The sequence below is a fragment of the Leptonychotes weddellii genome, chromosome 1 (genome assembly GCF_054177405.1).
Source record: "Leptonychotes weddellii isolate Sample4059 chromosome 1, ASM5417740v2, whole genome shotgun sequence".
NCBI classification, from domain to species: domain Eukaryota; kingdom Metazoa; phylum Chordata; class Mammalia; order Carnivora; family Phocidae; genus Leptonychotes; species Leptonychotes weddellii.
Genome location: NC_138369.1, coordinates 59527373 through 59545301, shown reverse-complemented (window position 1 = coordinate 59545301; position 17929 = coordinate 59527373). Strand labels below are relative to the sequence as shown.

At 39.3% G+C, this 17929-nt stretch overlaps 1 protein-coding gene across 3 annotated transcripts in view; it reads left to right on the top strand.

The window, feature by feature from the left end:
* LOC145715887 (serine/threonine-protein kinase ULK4-like) overlaps positions 1 to 17929 on the top strand; it is a 226023-nt gene that overhangs the window by 59452 nt on the left and 148642 nt on the right. For all 3 annotated transcript variants that reach the window (XM_081824974.1, XM_081824987.1, XM_081824981.1), the window contains exon 3: positions 366 to 464. In XM_081824974.1, coding sequence (XP_081681100.1) covers positions 366 to 464 — 99 coding nt within the window. The remainder of the gene's footprint in view (positions 1 to 365; positions 465 to 17929) is intronic.

Sequence of the window (17929 nt, the reverse complement as noted above, 5' to 3'; positions counted from 1 at the left end):
ACTACTTCTCTGAACTTCAGTTTTCTCACCTGGAAGATGGGGGTAGCAGCACCCCATGTCAGCATGGTTGGAAAGAGAGAGTCCCCTTCCTAGTACGTGAACATCAACATCATTCTTTCAAGGACAGCCTTGGTCTTGCTTTATCTGTGGGCCGTCCAGGTGGGCCTCTGTAGCCTGAGTTGGTGGCGGTGGCACTGTGTGTGCTCCTTGTCCTGTTATAACAAGGCATAACCTCTCCTCAGGGGGCTGTGGGGGATTGCTTCCTCAGCCCCCTTCTTCTCCTGGACTGAGAGGATCTGTCTCCTCTGGCCAAAGTGTCTAATCGCCAACCTCCCCCCCCTCCCCTTGTCTCGTCCCTGCTCAAGGCGCAGAAATCTGGCTCAGGAGGGGACACTCAGGCCGCCGAGGACCTGCTGCTGCTCAGCAAACCTCTGACAGACCTCATTAGCCTGCTCATTCCACTGGTAAGAGCTCACCTGTTGGTGTGTTTTTCAGAACACTGCTGAGGTGAAAGTTATTTTACTTGAATTTCATGATGCCTTGAATTTCTATACCACTTTAATTCTTTTCAAAGCTGGAACCAAGAGAAATTTCAGAAGATTATTTGGCCTAGAAACACTAAATTTCTCCTTTATTTTAAAACTAGATGGCTTATCATTCATTTCAATAGGTATTTAAGGTAGAATCTCAAAGCCGTCTTAATGGGAGGTAGAAAATTCGAGAAATGAATTCCAAGAAGGAAGAAGAAATGGTTATGGAGGCCAGTTCTCTCTCAAAAAGATGTTTTAGAGTTGTACTTGGCATGCAGGACTCCAAAGGAATGCAGAAGCAGGCATGCAGACCTAGAGCATACTCCCCTAAATCTCCGCAGAGATAGAAGGAAGTAAGTAAAGTTAAGTGAAGACAAGTAAGATGACACAAGACCACTGAATAGATGGAAAGAGCCCTGCAGAAACTTGGAGTTTGGACCAACTAAACAATTTTACCCAAACTTGAAGGGGACCCAGTGCTTGACACATGATTCCTACAGAGCAGCCAGCCAGAGAGGGGGTTGATGAAATTCCATGAAGACTCATGAAAACCTCTCCAGACTGGGGATCCCTGTAACCCCTGGGAACTTAGGTCTGGTTCCTCACAGAGAGAGACCTTCAGTTCTCTCAAAGCTGCTAGGATTTGTCTTTTTCTGCTCTGTGGCTTTCAAGGGAAGGCAAATGCAGTTTGGATGAATAATTCCTTAGACTTAATTATATTTAGCAAATAAAGGTTTGGTTCAACGGGGGTGAAAAAGAAAGAGGGGAAAATCCATCAGCTCTGGGTTACATTAAATAATGGCATATGCGAAGTAGAGCAGTCACAAAAAAAAGTGGCAATGGGCTCACAATGAAGTAAGGGAACATCCCCCAACCCCAGGGAACAGCCCCAAACCCCAAAGTGGAAGGATATTTGGTGTAGAAAATCTATTGCATGAAGCTGTGTGGAAAACAGAACACTAGATGCTCTAGCTCAGAGTGTGGGGGCTGAACCCACATAGCCCGCTGTCTCTTAGTTTAAGGGCGGGAAACAGAGGAGAGACTAACACAAACTAGACTCTCTTATATAAGAGACTCAAAATGACATCAAATTAAAAAATCTATATGCATATATATAAATTGATGCAATATGTGATATATTGGACAATAATTATATTTATAGAGAAAGAGATTTAAAAAGACAGATGAAGATCTGTCTTAAGAAGGGCAGACAGAGAGGTGCCGGGTGGGTCAGTCTGTTGAGCGTCTGACTCTCGGTTTCAGCTCAGGTCATGATCTCGGTGTCCTGGGATCGAGCCCCACTGTCGGGCTCTGTGCTCAGTGGGTTTAGTCTGCTTGTCCCTCTCCCTCCCCCTCTGCTCCTCCCCACACACACACTCTCTCAAATAAAATAAAATAAAATAAAATAAGGAAAGACAGATGCAGAATCCATTATAGGTAAAACTTCCAGGACACACTTTTCCACATCTATCTTATAGACCAGGTTTTGGTATTTGCCAGATTCTTAGATTTGCTTTCTTTTAATAGGTAAATTTATTCCAACTGGATTTATTGTTAAACTTCTCTTTGATCTTAATTTTATTCTTATTTTATATTTTCTTTCTAAATACTTTTTAATATTAAATGTAAGGTTTAATGTACAAAAAAACTTTTAACAGAACAAAGGAAATTCTACAATGATAAGGAATAAAATTCACAGGAGGACATAATAACTATGAACCTTTTTGTGCCAAATTTTAGAGCATAGAACTATTTAAACAAAGGACCAAAAACACACAGGAGGAAATCCAAAAAACACAGTAGTATTGAGAGATTTAACTCCTCTTTCTCATTGCTTTACAGACCAAGTAGATAAAAATAATGATGTAGAGCAGGGGTTGATAAACTATGGCCTGTGGGCTAACTCTAGCCCACTGCCTATTTGTAAAGTTTTTTTATTTTTTTATTTTATCATTTTTTAAAAGATTATTTGAGAGGGAGAGAGTGTACGCTCCGAGGGCAGAGGGAGAGGGGGAGAGAGAAAATCTCCAGCAGACTCCCCACTGAGCACAGAGCCTGGTGCAGGGCTGATCCCAGGACCCTGAGGTCATGACCTGAGCTGAAGTCAAGAGTCGATGCTCAAGCAACTGAGCCACCCAGGTGCCACCCACCCCTGCACTGCCTATTTTTGTAAATAAAGTTTTATTGAATATAGCCACACAGACCATTTGTTTACATATTGTCTATGGCTGCTTTTGTTCCTTGATAAGAGTTGAGGAGTTGCAACACAGACCTTATAGCTCGCAAGTCTATATTTACTATCTGGCTCTTCACAGAAAAAGTTTGCTGACCCCTATATAAAGGGTATAAATATTTTAATAAGATTGTACCCTGAAAACAGAAACTGCAGTTTTTCAGTTTTCAGAAACATCTTTAAAAAGTGGGCCATGCGGGGCACCTGGGTAGCTCAGTCATTAAGCGTCTGCCTTCGGCTCAGGTCATGATACCGTGGTCCTGGGATCGAGCCCTGCATCGGGCTCCCTGCTCAGCGGGGGGCCTGCTTCTCCCTCTCCCACTCCCCCAGCTTGTGTTCTCTCTCTCGCTCTCTCTATCAAATAAATAAAAAGTCTAAAAAAAAAAAAAAGTGGGCCATGCATTATGTTAAAAGGACATCAAAAGTTCCAGTAAGTTGGAATTGTATAGTCCACATTCTTTAACCACAATACATTAAACTAGAAGGAAAGATAAGAATAGAAGATGCACTGTTAGCAAATACAATCCATGACAGTAATCAATAAGTTTTCATTGTGATTATTTCAGTCTGGGCCCAATCAGAAGGGAGAAACCACACAGTGATTTAAATAGGAGAATTTTAATGTAAAACATCATTAGCCTTGAAAAAAGAGTAACCATAAGATTTACAAAGAACTCTCTAAGGTACCCTAAAACTGAGCGAGAGTACTCAAGGAAGGACAGACTTGATCGGGGGCACCCCTACACTGAGGCTGTAGGTCAGACCTTATTGGGGAAGGCAGCCCACGGGACAGTGGACAAGTTTGCTGGGTTGCCTGGTCCAGAAGGGGTTCACTGTCCCCAGGAAAGCCACTGGAGGTGGGAGGACTGAGGTGCCCAGTATTCATATAGAGAGGACCACAGGAAACAAAGCTATGCAAGAGGCAGACGAGTAGGGGGAGTCAGGTGGCCAGTGTACATGGGAGGGCTGGAGTGCACAGTGTCCCTTGGGGAGGACAACAGGACCATAATCACAGGTCAGACTAAGGCTGAGGGTTGCTGAGGTGGCCACACATTCTGGGCCCATGGTTAGGTCGGATCTCCACCAGATGCCTCACATTCATGCCTCTGACCGACAGAAACAGCAGGAGAGCCTCTTTTTCCTGCACTGTGTCATCTGAGAGATTTTCCCCAGCTCTTTGAGACTCTGAACTCTTGTTACTAGTAACTTGATCACACTCATGTTCTAGTATACGGCCAGACGTCTGCCTAACCTGCGTGAGCTCTGTTGTGTGTATACACATTGATCACCAGAGTCACTGGTTTTAAAAATGGCCTGTGACGAGAACATTGCAATATATCTTCCCTGGAAAAGATTAACACACATTTATAGCTGTGTATAATGTGAAGAAAAATAGTAATAAGGCAATTTAGGACCTAAACTAGAGCACATACAGACCAAAGATAAATTTTATAGTGGTTGTTAAAAAATGTAATAGGTTACAGAATGAGGTGCTGGAATTGCTTTCCCATAGGGAGAAATAAACAGACTTTCAGTTTTCATCTGACTTGGATAATTTTGGAGGTATTTCACCTAAAGGCAGGTGGATGAACTTGTTAGCTTTTGAGGATTTTTCCAGATTATGGTCCTATGAAAGAAAACATATCCTTAAGAGAAAACCTGTCAACCCCTAACTTATGCCCTATATTTTTACTATACACTGTAGTAGAATCATAGTGGAAGGTAGATAAAAGATAGTGATTCTTAGTCTGTTTTGAATGTAAACTGCTTTAAGAATCTGAGGATTCTAGACCCTCTTCCCAGAAAAATGTATAGACTCACATATATGCCAGGTTCTGTGTACAATTCAGTTTCAGGGAGATCTTTGTTTGTTTGTTTTTCAGTTGGCCAACATATAGTACATCGTTTTTGATGTAGTGTTCAATAATTCATCAGTTGCATACAACACCCAGTGCTCATCACATCACGTGCCCTCCTTAATGCCCATCACCCAGTTACCCCATTCCCCCACCCACCTCCCCTTCCGCAATCCTCAGTTTGTTTCCCAGAGTCAAGAGTCTGTCATGGTTTGTCCCCCTTTCTGATTTCTTCCCATTCAGTTTCAGGGGGATCTTTGAACCCTCAGTTGGAACATAGTATAAGATCTGGTTAATAAAAGGTATAACCAATTGACCATGTCTCCTGAAAAAAAAAATAAAGCAAGGTTATTGTTTGAATTAAATATTTTATTTAAGAACAGGAAATGAGAAGCTAGGCTGTACGTCCTACATGAGTTTTATAACTAGATAAAGTTGCTATAAGAAATTATGCTACAGCCTCCTTCTCCTTCAATTAAAATAGGTATTTTCAAACTTAACAAGAGATCATTGTTTTTAAAATTTTTTCTTCATTTTGCCTGAGATGCAGTATGTAGCTTGGTTTATATGTTTTGCATTAACCATGCCTTCCTTGGCCATTGAGCAGATGACCTTCTGCAATCAGGTCGGGATGGCAATCTGCACTGAACATCAGAATGTGAGCTCCCTCCTGTGCTAGATGAGTAGGGACCTGAGCCATCTCCGGAGCAGTTAAAGATTCTGCCAGTAACAACATTTATGCCAATATCAACATGATACTTACCAGTTCATGTTTCTGACGTCACTGTGCAATTTAAAAAATTGTGCCCCACTAAGTATAGGGGGAAAAGTTTCTTTTTTTCATTTTCTAATTTTTCTCAAGAAAAAACCAAGTGGATTTTTCTCTTTAAATAGTAATGGACTTGGACTTGTCTGTTCTTTCTCTTCATAGTCAGTGGACTGAAATCTAAATGATAGTTTATGGTGATTATGGTTTATGGTGATGGAGGCCAGAGGTACTGAGTAGTCCATTTGCATGTCAAACCCAAGAGGTTGGGCATCTTGATAGTTTTCTACTAAGCAGCTGCTCTAAGGAGTTACTGCCCCATTTAATAGGGATATCCCTCTTTCCAGTTAGCCACTGCCCGTCTGTCTGCTGGGCATTTCCACTGGATGCACCATAAACACCTCAGATACTACAGGGTTAGAACAAACCCATAATCACCTCCTTAAAACTGTTTCTTTTCTTACGTCCTGTGTCAGAGAATGAAATTCATTTCCCTGCAGTTGCCCAGCCAAGAATGCAGGCATCATCTTGGCCTCTTTTCCTATGCCATCCTGCCCTATTCTGTCAAGCCACCGAAACTCATCACAGACTGTCCTTTCTCTTCATTCCCATGGACGGTGTCATGAAGACCACCACCATCTTGTGCTTGCAGGGTCCCGGTGGCCTTCTCCCAAGGCCTGCTCTTACCCTGCCCACTCTCTTCTTCACAGTGGAAGCAGCATGCTTTCTCTAAAATGCAAGACTCATCTTGTCACTCATTGACTTCAAACCTTTCAATGATCCCCCACTATTCATGGATAAACTCTAACTTAACAGATTTACAGAACCATGTATGATCTGACACTTAGTTTCTAGCCTTGTCTCTTGACTCTCTTTGCCCTACTCTGTGTTTTGTACCCCAGCTTTTTTCAGTTATTTAAATGTACTTTAATTTCCCTTGCCTCTGTCTAGAACATGCTCTTCCTCCTTCTACTTGACTGTTCCTCAGCTTTCAGCTCTTGGCTTAGATATCCCTTCTTCAGCTTTACTTTTGGGTCTGGTGCAGGGGAGGGATTTGATGAATATTTGTGTAGGAAAGCAAGCTAATTGCTAACAAATGCAGTATATTTTCTGCCTTTCCTTATTCTAACCAAGAACAGACCACGTCTGGTAGGACATAGATTTAAGTACAAATTTATCCAGAGAGTTCATCTGTACCCTTGCTGTCCTGCCCTGGCTGAGCCAGCCCCTCCTACGGGGTGGTAATGATACGGCTCACTAGCTTGCTTGCTTTAAAATTGCATCATCTGGATTTATCTCTAGAGGTTGACCTCTTCTTGGCAGGAGTTGTCCTGACCTTCATTGGGCAGCCTATATTCCTGAAATAACCCATACTCTGCCTTAGATTGACAGGAAAGGATACAAAAGGGCAGGTAGCATTGCCCAAGGACTTCTGTTTCTGGAAAATTGCTGTACTTATAGTAACTGCAAAATATAAAAATCCAGCCCTAGAATCCCCACAGCAGTGGTGAGCATAAAAGCCTCTGAGCCATCAAAATAGAAGCCACAGCATCATTACCTTTTCTAACAGGAGACCCCCCCAGGTTTCTGACGTTCAGTATTTGAACCTGGGTACTGTAGGAAAGACTCCCAAAACTGCAGGTGTGTTTTCTGCCACTACTTCTTATACCTTTATCTTGAAGTGTACGTCCTACATGAGTTTTATAACTAGATAAAGTTGCTGTAAGAAATTATGCTACAGCCTCCTTCTCCTTCAATTAAAATAGGCATTTTCAAACTTAACAAGAGATCATTGTTTTTAAAAATTTTTCTTCATTTTGCCTGAGATGCAGTATGTAGCTTGGTTTATATGTTTCGCATTAACCATGCCTTCCTTGGCCATTGAGCAGATGACCTTCTGCAGTCAGGTTGGGATGGCAGTCTGCACCGAACATCAGAATGTGAGCAGTTGGTTGCAATATAATGATACAGTTTTTTTTTTTAAGATTTATTTATTTATTTTAGAGAGAGAGCAGGGGAGGGTCAGAGGGAGAGGGAGAGAGAATCCTCAAGCAGACTCCCCACTGAGCATGGGGCCCAACCTGGGGCTCGATCCCAGAACCCTGAGATCATGACCTGAGTCGGTCACTTAACCAACTGAGCCACCCAGACGCCCCATGATAGCTTTTTTAATAGCATTTGGTGGTTGTTCAGAGCTGCTAGTGCTAAGTTGAATAGGCAAGCATTCCCTTATGTGGTAAAATGTGACGTGTCAGAAAGCAACCCCTCTAGAAAATCATTCTCACCCATCGATAACACAAATTCTCATACTCTTATTGCCCTCTTTACAAGCCTTCTTTTAAATAATAATGCTTTAACGTGAAAGCAAGTCACTTGTTTCACAAAACAAGACCAGAGCAGCAGGACAGATCATAGAAGAGAATGAAGAAGTGGGAATTTGAGGGACAAAGAACTGAATATGGAACTGTGAAACATGGGTCATGCCAAAATCACAGTCTAGTTAAAGATTTTTGGTGTGGACTTTCTTCTCTGTTCCCAGTACACTTGCCTTGACTTAAAAAAAAAAAAGAAAAGAAAAGAAGGTTAATAATTAATGGTTGAGTCTTTTATGTGCATCATTGAGGAAAGTGAATGTTAGTAATTGAACTCTTATAACCAGCTCTAAAAGTTATTAGAACCAGCTAAAAACACATCAGAATTGTGGTGTGATTTTATATTTATACATCTCACTTATATAACAAATGGACAGGAGGGCAATAACAGCCTGGGGTTTTTGGAGTTCCACACTTGTTCATTTTTGAGGCAGTGTCTGAATAGTGCTAAATAGAAAGAGGTCATATAAATCACCTAGAAATAGACAGGTATCCCAAGAGAAAAAGTGGGCAAAGGACTTGAGTGGACAACTCACAACAACAAAAGTGCAAATGTCCCATGTTAATTTCACTGGACACATTTAAGTATGCTATGAATAATGGAAAATCAATTTTTAAAAATGCAATACAACCCTCAAAGTTTGAAGCTGACTTTGGAGACAAGAAGAGGTAAATAAAAATATACATAGGTCTGTATCAAAAGCCTTCAAATCATTTATATCCTTTAATGTAGTCATTCCGCATCTAGAAAATTTATGCATAGGAAATAATCATAGAAGTACTGAATGATCTGTGTAAGCATATATTCTCACAACATTATCTCTAGTATTGAACACTTTGGTAATAACCTGTATGTTGCTCAGTTGGAAATTAATTTCCATTCTTAGGGTAGAAGTCCGTTGTGCTATTAAATATCATATTTCCCAAGCATATATAACAGCGTGGGAAAATACATATAACATAAGGCTAAATAAAATATCAGAATATATATTAATTGTAGAATGATGCTAATTTAAAATGTAAAAATTTTAAAGTATATATAATCAAAAATATTTATGTACCTAAAATGTATATGTATTTTAAGTTAGCATCATTTTTATAATTATTATATATAATGGTGCTCACACAGAGGCAATCCTTACTTTCACAGAGCTTTAATATGCACAGATTTCAGCCAGATAACCCCAGTCCCCCACAACATAGTTCAGATTTCAGTTACCATGTTGTATTCACTGTGAGTAATTGCATGAAGTACAAACTTTGCAGCTAGCTCTTCAGTGAACAAATCACTATGTAAATAATAGGCATGCATCATCACCAGTAATCAATCATGTACTTACATGAAAATCTGTCAGCAGTTGGTTGCTTTGCATTTATTATTTAGTTCACACACAGCAAAGCATGTAGCTATGTTTCTTCCTTGTCTTATAGTGGTAAATCCACACAGCATTTTACAAAAACTGATCATTGAAAGAGGGAATTGCACAACAAAGACAAAAGAGTAACAAAGAAGCTAAAAGCAATAATTTTGGAAGGGAAATTTGAATCTAATATAAATGGAGTTGCAGAAGAAACAGCAGACTTTAGGAATGTTGACAGTGGTGCCACTTAAGAGGTTCTAAGTAGGCAGCCAGAGGAACTTAGTGGAAGTGAAATCATCTATGTAAATAAGGGAAGTTTTTTTAAAGAAAAGAATGAAGTCTCAGAGGAAGCAATGTAGGCAAAAAACAAAGCAAAACAAAACAAATGCAAACCAAACTAAAACAAAAAAGCATAAACCAAAACAAAAAACCCTTTACACTAAAGGAATTCTGGGAGATATTTTCCAACAGTGAAAGCACAAAGGATAAAATGTTGGGAGCTGAGCCAGAGTTAGAAAGGGAGTAGGACAGTTGTCCAAGGCATAGAAAAGATGCTCTCTTTGTACAGTCAGTTACACGAGAAAAAAGCAGCAAGCACTGTTCAAACTACTCATTTTTTTGTTTTAATTTTTAATTTTTTTCAGAGAGCCGGTGGGAGGGGGGGTGTGTGGTTGGTAGTGCTGGAGGGGCAGAGGGCAAAGGAGAGAGAGAATCCCAAGCAGGCTCTGTGCCCATGGCAGAGCCCGTCCAGAGCTCAATCCTACGACCCAAGCTGAAACCAAGTGTCGGATGCTCAATTGACTGAGCCACCCAGGCACCCCAAACCACTCTTGATAACTCTTTTTTCAGAACAACAAAACAAAAAGACTTTAATTCTCAATGTTTCTAATGTTTTGGATTACAGCAATAAATATTAGATTTACTGTTTATTCTCTTGCACATTTATCAGTACACATTTATAATTGATATTGAGAGTTTTTAATGTTTTGATAACAAATTTGAAAGGTTATGGAATAGGTGCAATTTCCTCATTCATTAAGATCATTTTGCATGGTTAAAGTTGGCATGGTCATTTTTATGGTTGCCTGCTGAGTAGGTAGATAGGTAGAGTAGGTAGTTAGGACAGATGTATTCCACAGTGCCTGCAGTGATTAACTCTGGGTGGTAAAAGTACATATGATTTCTGTTTTTGTAACACCCATCTGTAAATTTCAGATTTTATAAAGTGAACATTTATTACTTTCATAATCATAAAAGGTTTGAAGTCCTCATTTCTACCTTTTGTAATCCCATTTTACTCAGCAAAAACAATTTATAATACTGAATTTCTACCTTCTCTGTCCTTTCCCAGATTCCTACTAACTTCTGATGAATGAGTGACATCCCTTTTCCATCAGCCAACAGGTGGTCTACTTTAGGCTTTTTAAAAATCCCACTGCCAAGTTTCCCTCCACTCTTTATCTCCCATAATGTCCTCTGGACAACTTTTCTTTCATTGAAATGTCTAGCAGCAATTTCAGCTGTAAACCTGCAGCCTCCTGACAAAGATTCTTGAATTACAGAGATTCAGAGTATACTCCTCAGAAAACATACAGGGTCTCCAATATATCTTCATAAACATCACACATAAGATCAAGGAACAACCACAAACGTGCAAATCCATCACACAATAAAATATAGCAAATCCTGTGATAGGCTTATAGGTGCCATTGAGCCCTGTGGAGGGAAAAACCCAACTACATGAGTTGGGCCAAGGAGGAAAGGCTGGATGAATTTTTTCTAACTTTTTTTGACTGTGGTAAAATAAATGTAAAACTTGCCATGTGAACCCTTTTTTAGTATACAGTTCACTGTTATTAATATATTCATGATGTTGTACAACCATCACCACTGTTCATTTCCATAACTTTTTTCATCTTGTGAAACTGCAACTCTGTACCTATTAAACATTAACTCCCTATTCCCTTTTACCCCAGCCCCTGGCAACCACCATTCTACTTCCTGTCTCTATGATTTGACTGCTATAAGTACCTCACATAAACGGAGTCATACAGTATTTGTTGTTTTGTGGCTGGCTTATTTCACTTAGCATGGTGTCCTCAAGGTTCATCCATGTTGTAGTTTGTGTCAGAATTTCTTTGTTTTTTAAGGCTAAATAATACTCAGTTCTATGTATGTACCACAGTTTGCTTATCCATTCATCTGTCAGTGGTCAGTTGGGTTCCTTCCAACTTTTAGTTGTTGTGGAAAATGCTGCTATGAACATGGATGTATCTTTTGGAGACCCTGCTTTCAGTTCTTTTGAATATATACTCAGAAACAGAATTGCTAGATCCTCTGATAATTCTGTTTTCAATTTTTTGAAGAACCACTGTTCTGTTTTCCATGATGGCCTTCCTATTTTGTGTTCCCATCAACAGTGTGCAAGTGTTCAAATTTCTCTATACTCAAACCGACAACTTGTTATTTTCTTTTTTGTTGATAGTAGGCATCCTAATGGATGTGAGGTGATATCTCATTATAGTTGTGATTTGCATTCCCTAATTATTAGTAATATTGAGCATCTTTTCATGTGTGGATTGTCACTTGCATGTCTTCTTTGTAGAAGTATCCAAGTTTTTTGCCATTTTTTAATTTTAATTTTTTATTTTTTTTAAGAATGATTTTTTTTTAAGATTTTATTTATTTATTTGACAGAGACAGAGATAGAGCAGGAACACAAGCAGGGGGAGTGGAAGAGGGAGAAGCAGACTCCCCACTGGCAGGAAGCCCGATGTGGGACTCGATCCCAGGACCCTGGGATCATGACCTGAGCCGAAGGCAGACACTTAATGACTGAGCCACTCAGGTGCCCTTGCCATTTTTTTTTTTTTAAAGAATTTATTTATTTATTTGAGAGAGAGAGAGGATAAGAGAGATAGCACGAGAGGGGGAGGGTCAGGGGGAGAATCAGACTCCCTGCTGAGCAGGGAGCCCGATGTGGGACTCTATCCCGGGACTCCAGGATCAGGACCTGAGCCGAAGGCAGTTGCTTAACCAACTGAGCCACCCAGGCACCCCCTTGCCATTTTTTTAATCAGGTTTTTTTGTTGTTGAATTTTAAGAACTCTCTATATATTCTGGATATTGATCCATTTTAAATATGTTACTTGAAAACATTTTCTCCCATTCTGAGGTTGCTTTGTATTGATATGAGTCTGTTCATGTAAAAAAAAAAATTGCATTGATAATATCTTTTGATGCACGAAATTTTCATGAAGTCCAATGTGCCTGTGCAACTTTTTCACTTGTTGCTTGTGCCTTTGGGGTCATATTCAAGAAATTGTTGCCAAATCCAGTGTCATGAAGCTTTCGTCCAATGTTTCCTCTAAGAATTTTATAGTTTTAGGTCTTACATTTAGGCCTTTAATCCATTTGGTCTAATTTTTATATGGTGTTAGTTCCAACTTCATTCATTTGAAAGTGGATACCAGTTTTCTCAGCACCATTTGTTGGAAAGACTGTCCTTTTTCCATAGGATATTCTTAGCCCCCTTGTCAAAAATCATTTGACCATATATATGGGAGGATTTATTTCTGGTCTCGGTATTCTATATTCTGTTGGTCTATATGTCAGTCAGTCTTTATGCCAGGACCACAGTGATTTAATTACTGTAGTTTTATAGTAAGTTTAAAATCAAGAAGTCTGAGTCATCCAGTTTTGTTGTTCTTTTTCAAAATTGTTTTGGCTATTTAGAGTCATTTGAAATTCCATGTGAATTTTCAGATGGGGTTTTCTATTTCTAGAGAAAACATCATTGGGATTTTGATAGGGATTGCACTGACTCTGTAGTTTGCTTTGGGTAGTACTGTACTGTATTCTATTGATAATTTTTGTATGATGAGCTATTCTTGCATCCCAGGAACAAATCCCACTTGTTCGTGGTGTATAATACTTTTAATATGCTGCGGAATTAGGTTTGCTAGTATTTTTTAAAGGACTTTTGCATCAGTGTTTATCAGGGATATTGATCTGTGGTTTTCTTGTAGTGTCTTTGGCTTTGGTATCAGGATGATCCTGGCCTCTCAGAACAAGTTGGGAAATGTTTCCTTCAATTTTTGGGAAAAGTTTGAAAAAGAGCCCCTTAAGCATTGCTGTGTCTCATAAGTTTGTCTCATAAATGTCTCATAAGTTTGGGTATATTGTGTTTTCATTTTCCTTCATCTCTAAGTATTTTCTACCTTCCCTTATGATTTCTTCTTTGACCCATTGGTTATTTAAGAATGTGTTATTTAATTTCCATAAACTTATGGATGTCTTAGTTTTTGTATTGTCACTGATTTCTAACTTCATCCTGTTGTTGGAAAGCTATTTTGCATGATATCTATCACTAAATCTACTGAGATTTAGGACATTTCTCTTTTGCTCTATGTCTTTGGCCTTTGAAACTTTGAGTGTTGTGTGTCACCCTGTGGGTTTTTTGTTTTTTGTTTTTTTTAAGATCATTTTTCTTGGAGTTGAGTGAGCTTCCTGGATGTTTATATTCAGGTCTTTCATCAAATTTGGGAAGTTTTCAACCAGTCTTTCTTCAAATATTCTGTCTGCCCCTTTCCCTCTCTCTCTCCTCTTTCTCAAACTTTCACAATGTGTATGTTGGTCCATTAGATGGTGTCCTGAAGGTCTCTGGGCTCTATTCACTTTTCTTCAATCTATTTCTTTCTGTTCCCCAGACTCAGTAATTTTCATTTTCCTATCTTAATGTTCGCTGATTCTTTCCTCATGTTCCAATATGCCTTTGAATCTCTCTAGTGTATTTTCCAGTTCATTTATAGTACTTTTTATCTCCATAATTTCTTTTTAGGTTTTTCTTTTTATTTATGTTTCCATTTTGTTCATGCACTATTTTCTTGACTTTCTACACAACTTCCTTTAGTACTTTTAGAGCATATTTAAGATAGTTGCTTTAAAGTTTTTGTCTAGTATATTTACCATCAGGTTTTTTTTCAGAGATAGTTTCTGTTGATTTACTTTTCTCTTTTGAATGGGCCATGATTATCTGTTTCTTTGTATGCCTTGATATTTTTAAAAATTTTTTGTTGAAAACTGGACATTTGACTCTAATAAAGGTAACTCTGCAAATCAGATTTTCCCACTTCCCCAGGACTTGCTCTTTTTTTCCTTGTTGTTTTGTTTATTTACCTAGGTTGTTTTTTGTTTTTGTTTTTAATTGTAGGTTGTCTTGTGCTGAGGATCAGTCTGCTGTGTAAATGCAAGGCCTTTCCAGGTCTTTTCTGAGTGTGTGCCTTTCCCTGGGCTCATGTAATTACTTTCTAATTTTTCCAATACATATAGCTGCTTTTTAATGTCTTATTCCCCAAAGAGGAAAAACAGAAAAATGTGGTGGGGTGAGGGGAGGTGAGGGGGCAGGATGCTGTCTCTTTAAATCTGGAAGTCACTTTATCCAGAGGGAGAGAGACTTGCAACAATGAGGGAGGTGCAGCAAGAGTGGCTGCCTGCCTTTTTGTCTGCAACTGTGATCAGAAGCAGCCATCAGTGATTGAAGAACAGATTCTTGATATTTGGAGGACTGAGTCCTTTTTGTCTACCCTAGCTCCTGTAAACTTTGTGTAAGCTGCCCCCAAAACACATGAATAGCTGCCTGCCATGGGGGTTGGGGTGGGGAATGGGCAGCTACTACTGTGCTAAGAGCTGAAATTGACCAAAATCAACCTCAATATACTATTCAAGCCTTCTGGAAGTTGTAAGTCTTCAGTAGGTTCCAGAATTCTGAAGCAGTTACATCACACAGATTCTGCCACTGCAGTTGTTGTCTATGTGGGGAGACAGATTCCTGGTGCATCTTATTCTTCTTCAAAACCTCCAGGGCTTTTTGAATTTTGTTCGAAGAGTGGATGACAGTATGCCAAGCAGATATGGCATGGGGATGGGTGAAGGACTGAAGGGTTGTACATTCCAGATAGAGAATATACTCATAGGCATAAAAGATCATTGAAGTTTGGGTCTCTGAAGGTAATGGTGGGCTTGGAACTCAGGATGTTCCAATGTAGTGACAAGAAATGTACTTTGAAAAATTGTCAAGGACAGATAGTGAAAAACATATGTAAGACTTTTCACTAAGTGTAAATCTTAAATAACCAGTTTCACTTTATTTTTCTAAGTCAAATGAAATCTGGCATTAATCAATGGATGCTAAAATTAGTGGGTAAAGGTATAATGAGAAATAAAAAATAAAACCCAACTTACCTCTCCACAAGATACTAAGTAATTACAAAAGAAAAAATTGTGATTTTTTTATAGTGCAGAAAACTGATAGTTACCACTCTAACAAGTGATCAAAGTTAATATCACAAGTGATAAGCTGATTGACATCCTGTGCCTACTGGTATAATGCACTAAAAAGTGTACAACATCACCTCCTGGTATTCCTGGGAAAAACGCATTACCAAGATTTAATCATGAGGAGGCATCAGTCAAACCAAAGTGTCCTACATACTAACTGGCCAGTACTTTTCAAAAGTGTCTAGGTCATGAAAATCCAAGAAAGACTAGATGGACTATCACAAATTGTAGGAGACTGAGGAGGCATGACAGCTAAATCCTATCTGAATCCCAGATTGGATCCTGGACCAGAAAAGGACATTAGTGGAAAAACTGGCAAAACTTGAATAAGGTCTGTAAATTAGTTAATAGTAATGTCTCAATGTTAAATTCTTGTTTGTTGTAACTATACTATGGCTCCATAAGATGTTACTATTTAGGGCAGTAAAGTGAACTCATTTTTACTACTTGTTGAAGCTCATTTTAGTCCAAAATGAAAGATGACAAAATGACAGATGAAAAATTAAGGACTTTAAGAAAGGAAGGAATCTGGCTCCCATATGCCATTCACTCCTTATAGTGCAAAAGTCTTAGTCCTTCTCTCTGGATTGATTTTCCCCCATTGAATTCTTTCTTTTTTTTTTTTTTAGATTTTACTTACTATTTATTTATTTATTTATTTATTTATTTATTTATTTATTGAATAGAGAGAGAGACAGCGAGAGAGGGAACACAAGCAGGGGGAGTGGGAGAGGGAGAAGCAGGCTTCCTGTTGAGTAGGGAGCTTGATGCAGGGCTCGATGTGGGGCTCGATCCCAGGACTCTGGGATCATGACCTGAGCCAAAGGCAGACACTTAATGACTGAGCCACCCAGGTGCCCCATCCCCCATTGAATTCTTGAAGGTTATCTTATTTCCCAAGACTATGGCACTTGGGAGTTCAGTGTCCATAGTACCTAGGCCCTACCTCCTCATGGGTCACTTCTAAACCTGCTTTGTATGGCCTGCCCATTGTTTTCCAGTTGTAAATCTTTTTGTAGATTCGCCACTTCCCTGTCTCTCGATTCAAGCTTTCTACATCACAGAAAGCCAGCTTCTGGGTTATATTGAAGAATCTAGAGGAAACTAAGGCATCATTTCTTCTAATGTGGATCATCCAACATAGCTGTATTTAGTCTCATTCTATGGTAGTAATAGTACATTTTGGAAGAATTTTAAACAAGAGTATGCTATCAGATTATTGTTTTAGACTGAAGACTGAGTTGAGATGAAAGTGAGAGGAGGAATAGAACAAGATGACCAGAGTGCCCAGGACAGAATGTTGCACAGGGAGAGAATCCCAGAGATCTACAGAGGGTTTCTCTCAGTTATTCAGCAGAGTATGTGTATATGAGGAAACAGCCCAAGGCCAGCAACGAAACAGCCCAGAAGGATTAGAGAATAGAGTCAATTATTCACACAAGGCCTAAAATAGTTCTTTTTCCCACAGACAGACTGGAAACAATTCTTTTTTTTTAAAGATTTTATTTATTTATTTGACAGAGAGAGACACAGCGAGAGAGGGAACACAAGCAGGGGGAGTGGGAGAGGGAGAAGCAGGCTTCCCGCGGAGTAGGGTGCCTGATGTGGGGCTCGATCCCAGGACCCTGGGATCATGACCTGAGCCGAAGGCAGATGCTTAACAACTGAGCCATCCAGGCGCCCCTGGAAACAATTCTTAATTCATGGAGCATTGGAAAGGATACTCAGGAAGATCTTGCTTCAGTAGTGGGGAATAATTAGTCCTAGACTGAGCACTGCTCCAAACCCACCTAACACATCATAAAAACAAGATCTGAAAGGATCAAACTGTTTCCAATTAACTGCCTCCCAGGAAAAAATCCTCATGACTGTTTTTAGGAATACACATATATCAAGCACTCAACAAGGTTAAATTCACAGTTCCTAGCATCTCTCTAAAGGAGAATTGACCATTTAAACTACAATAATAGCTATGTGTATTGTGAGGTTTATAAAAGCATGTGTGCGGGGGGGAAGAGCAAGATGGCGGAGAAGTAGGAGACCTAAATTTCCTCTGGTCCCAGGAGTTCAACTAGATAGGGATCAAACCATTCTGAACACCTACGAACTCAACAGGAGATCAAAGAAAAGAATAGCAGCAACTCTCTGAACAGAAAAGCAACCACTTTCTGGAAGGTCTCTTCTGATTTGTTTAGTGTATATTTTGTTGGGGTTGTTGTTACCCTGTTAGCATTTTGTTCTCTCATTCATCTATTCTCCTCTGGACAAAATGACAAGATGGAAAAAATCACCTCAAAAAAAAGAACAAGAGGCAGTACCGACTGCCAGGGACCTAATCAATACGGACATTAGTAAGATGTTGGAAGTAGAGTTCAGAATGATGATTATAAAGATACTAGCTACTAGCTGGGCTTGAAAAAAGCATGGAAGTTATTAGAGAAACCCTTTCTGGAGAAATAAAAGAACTAAAAT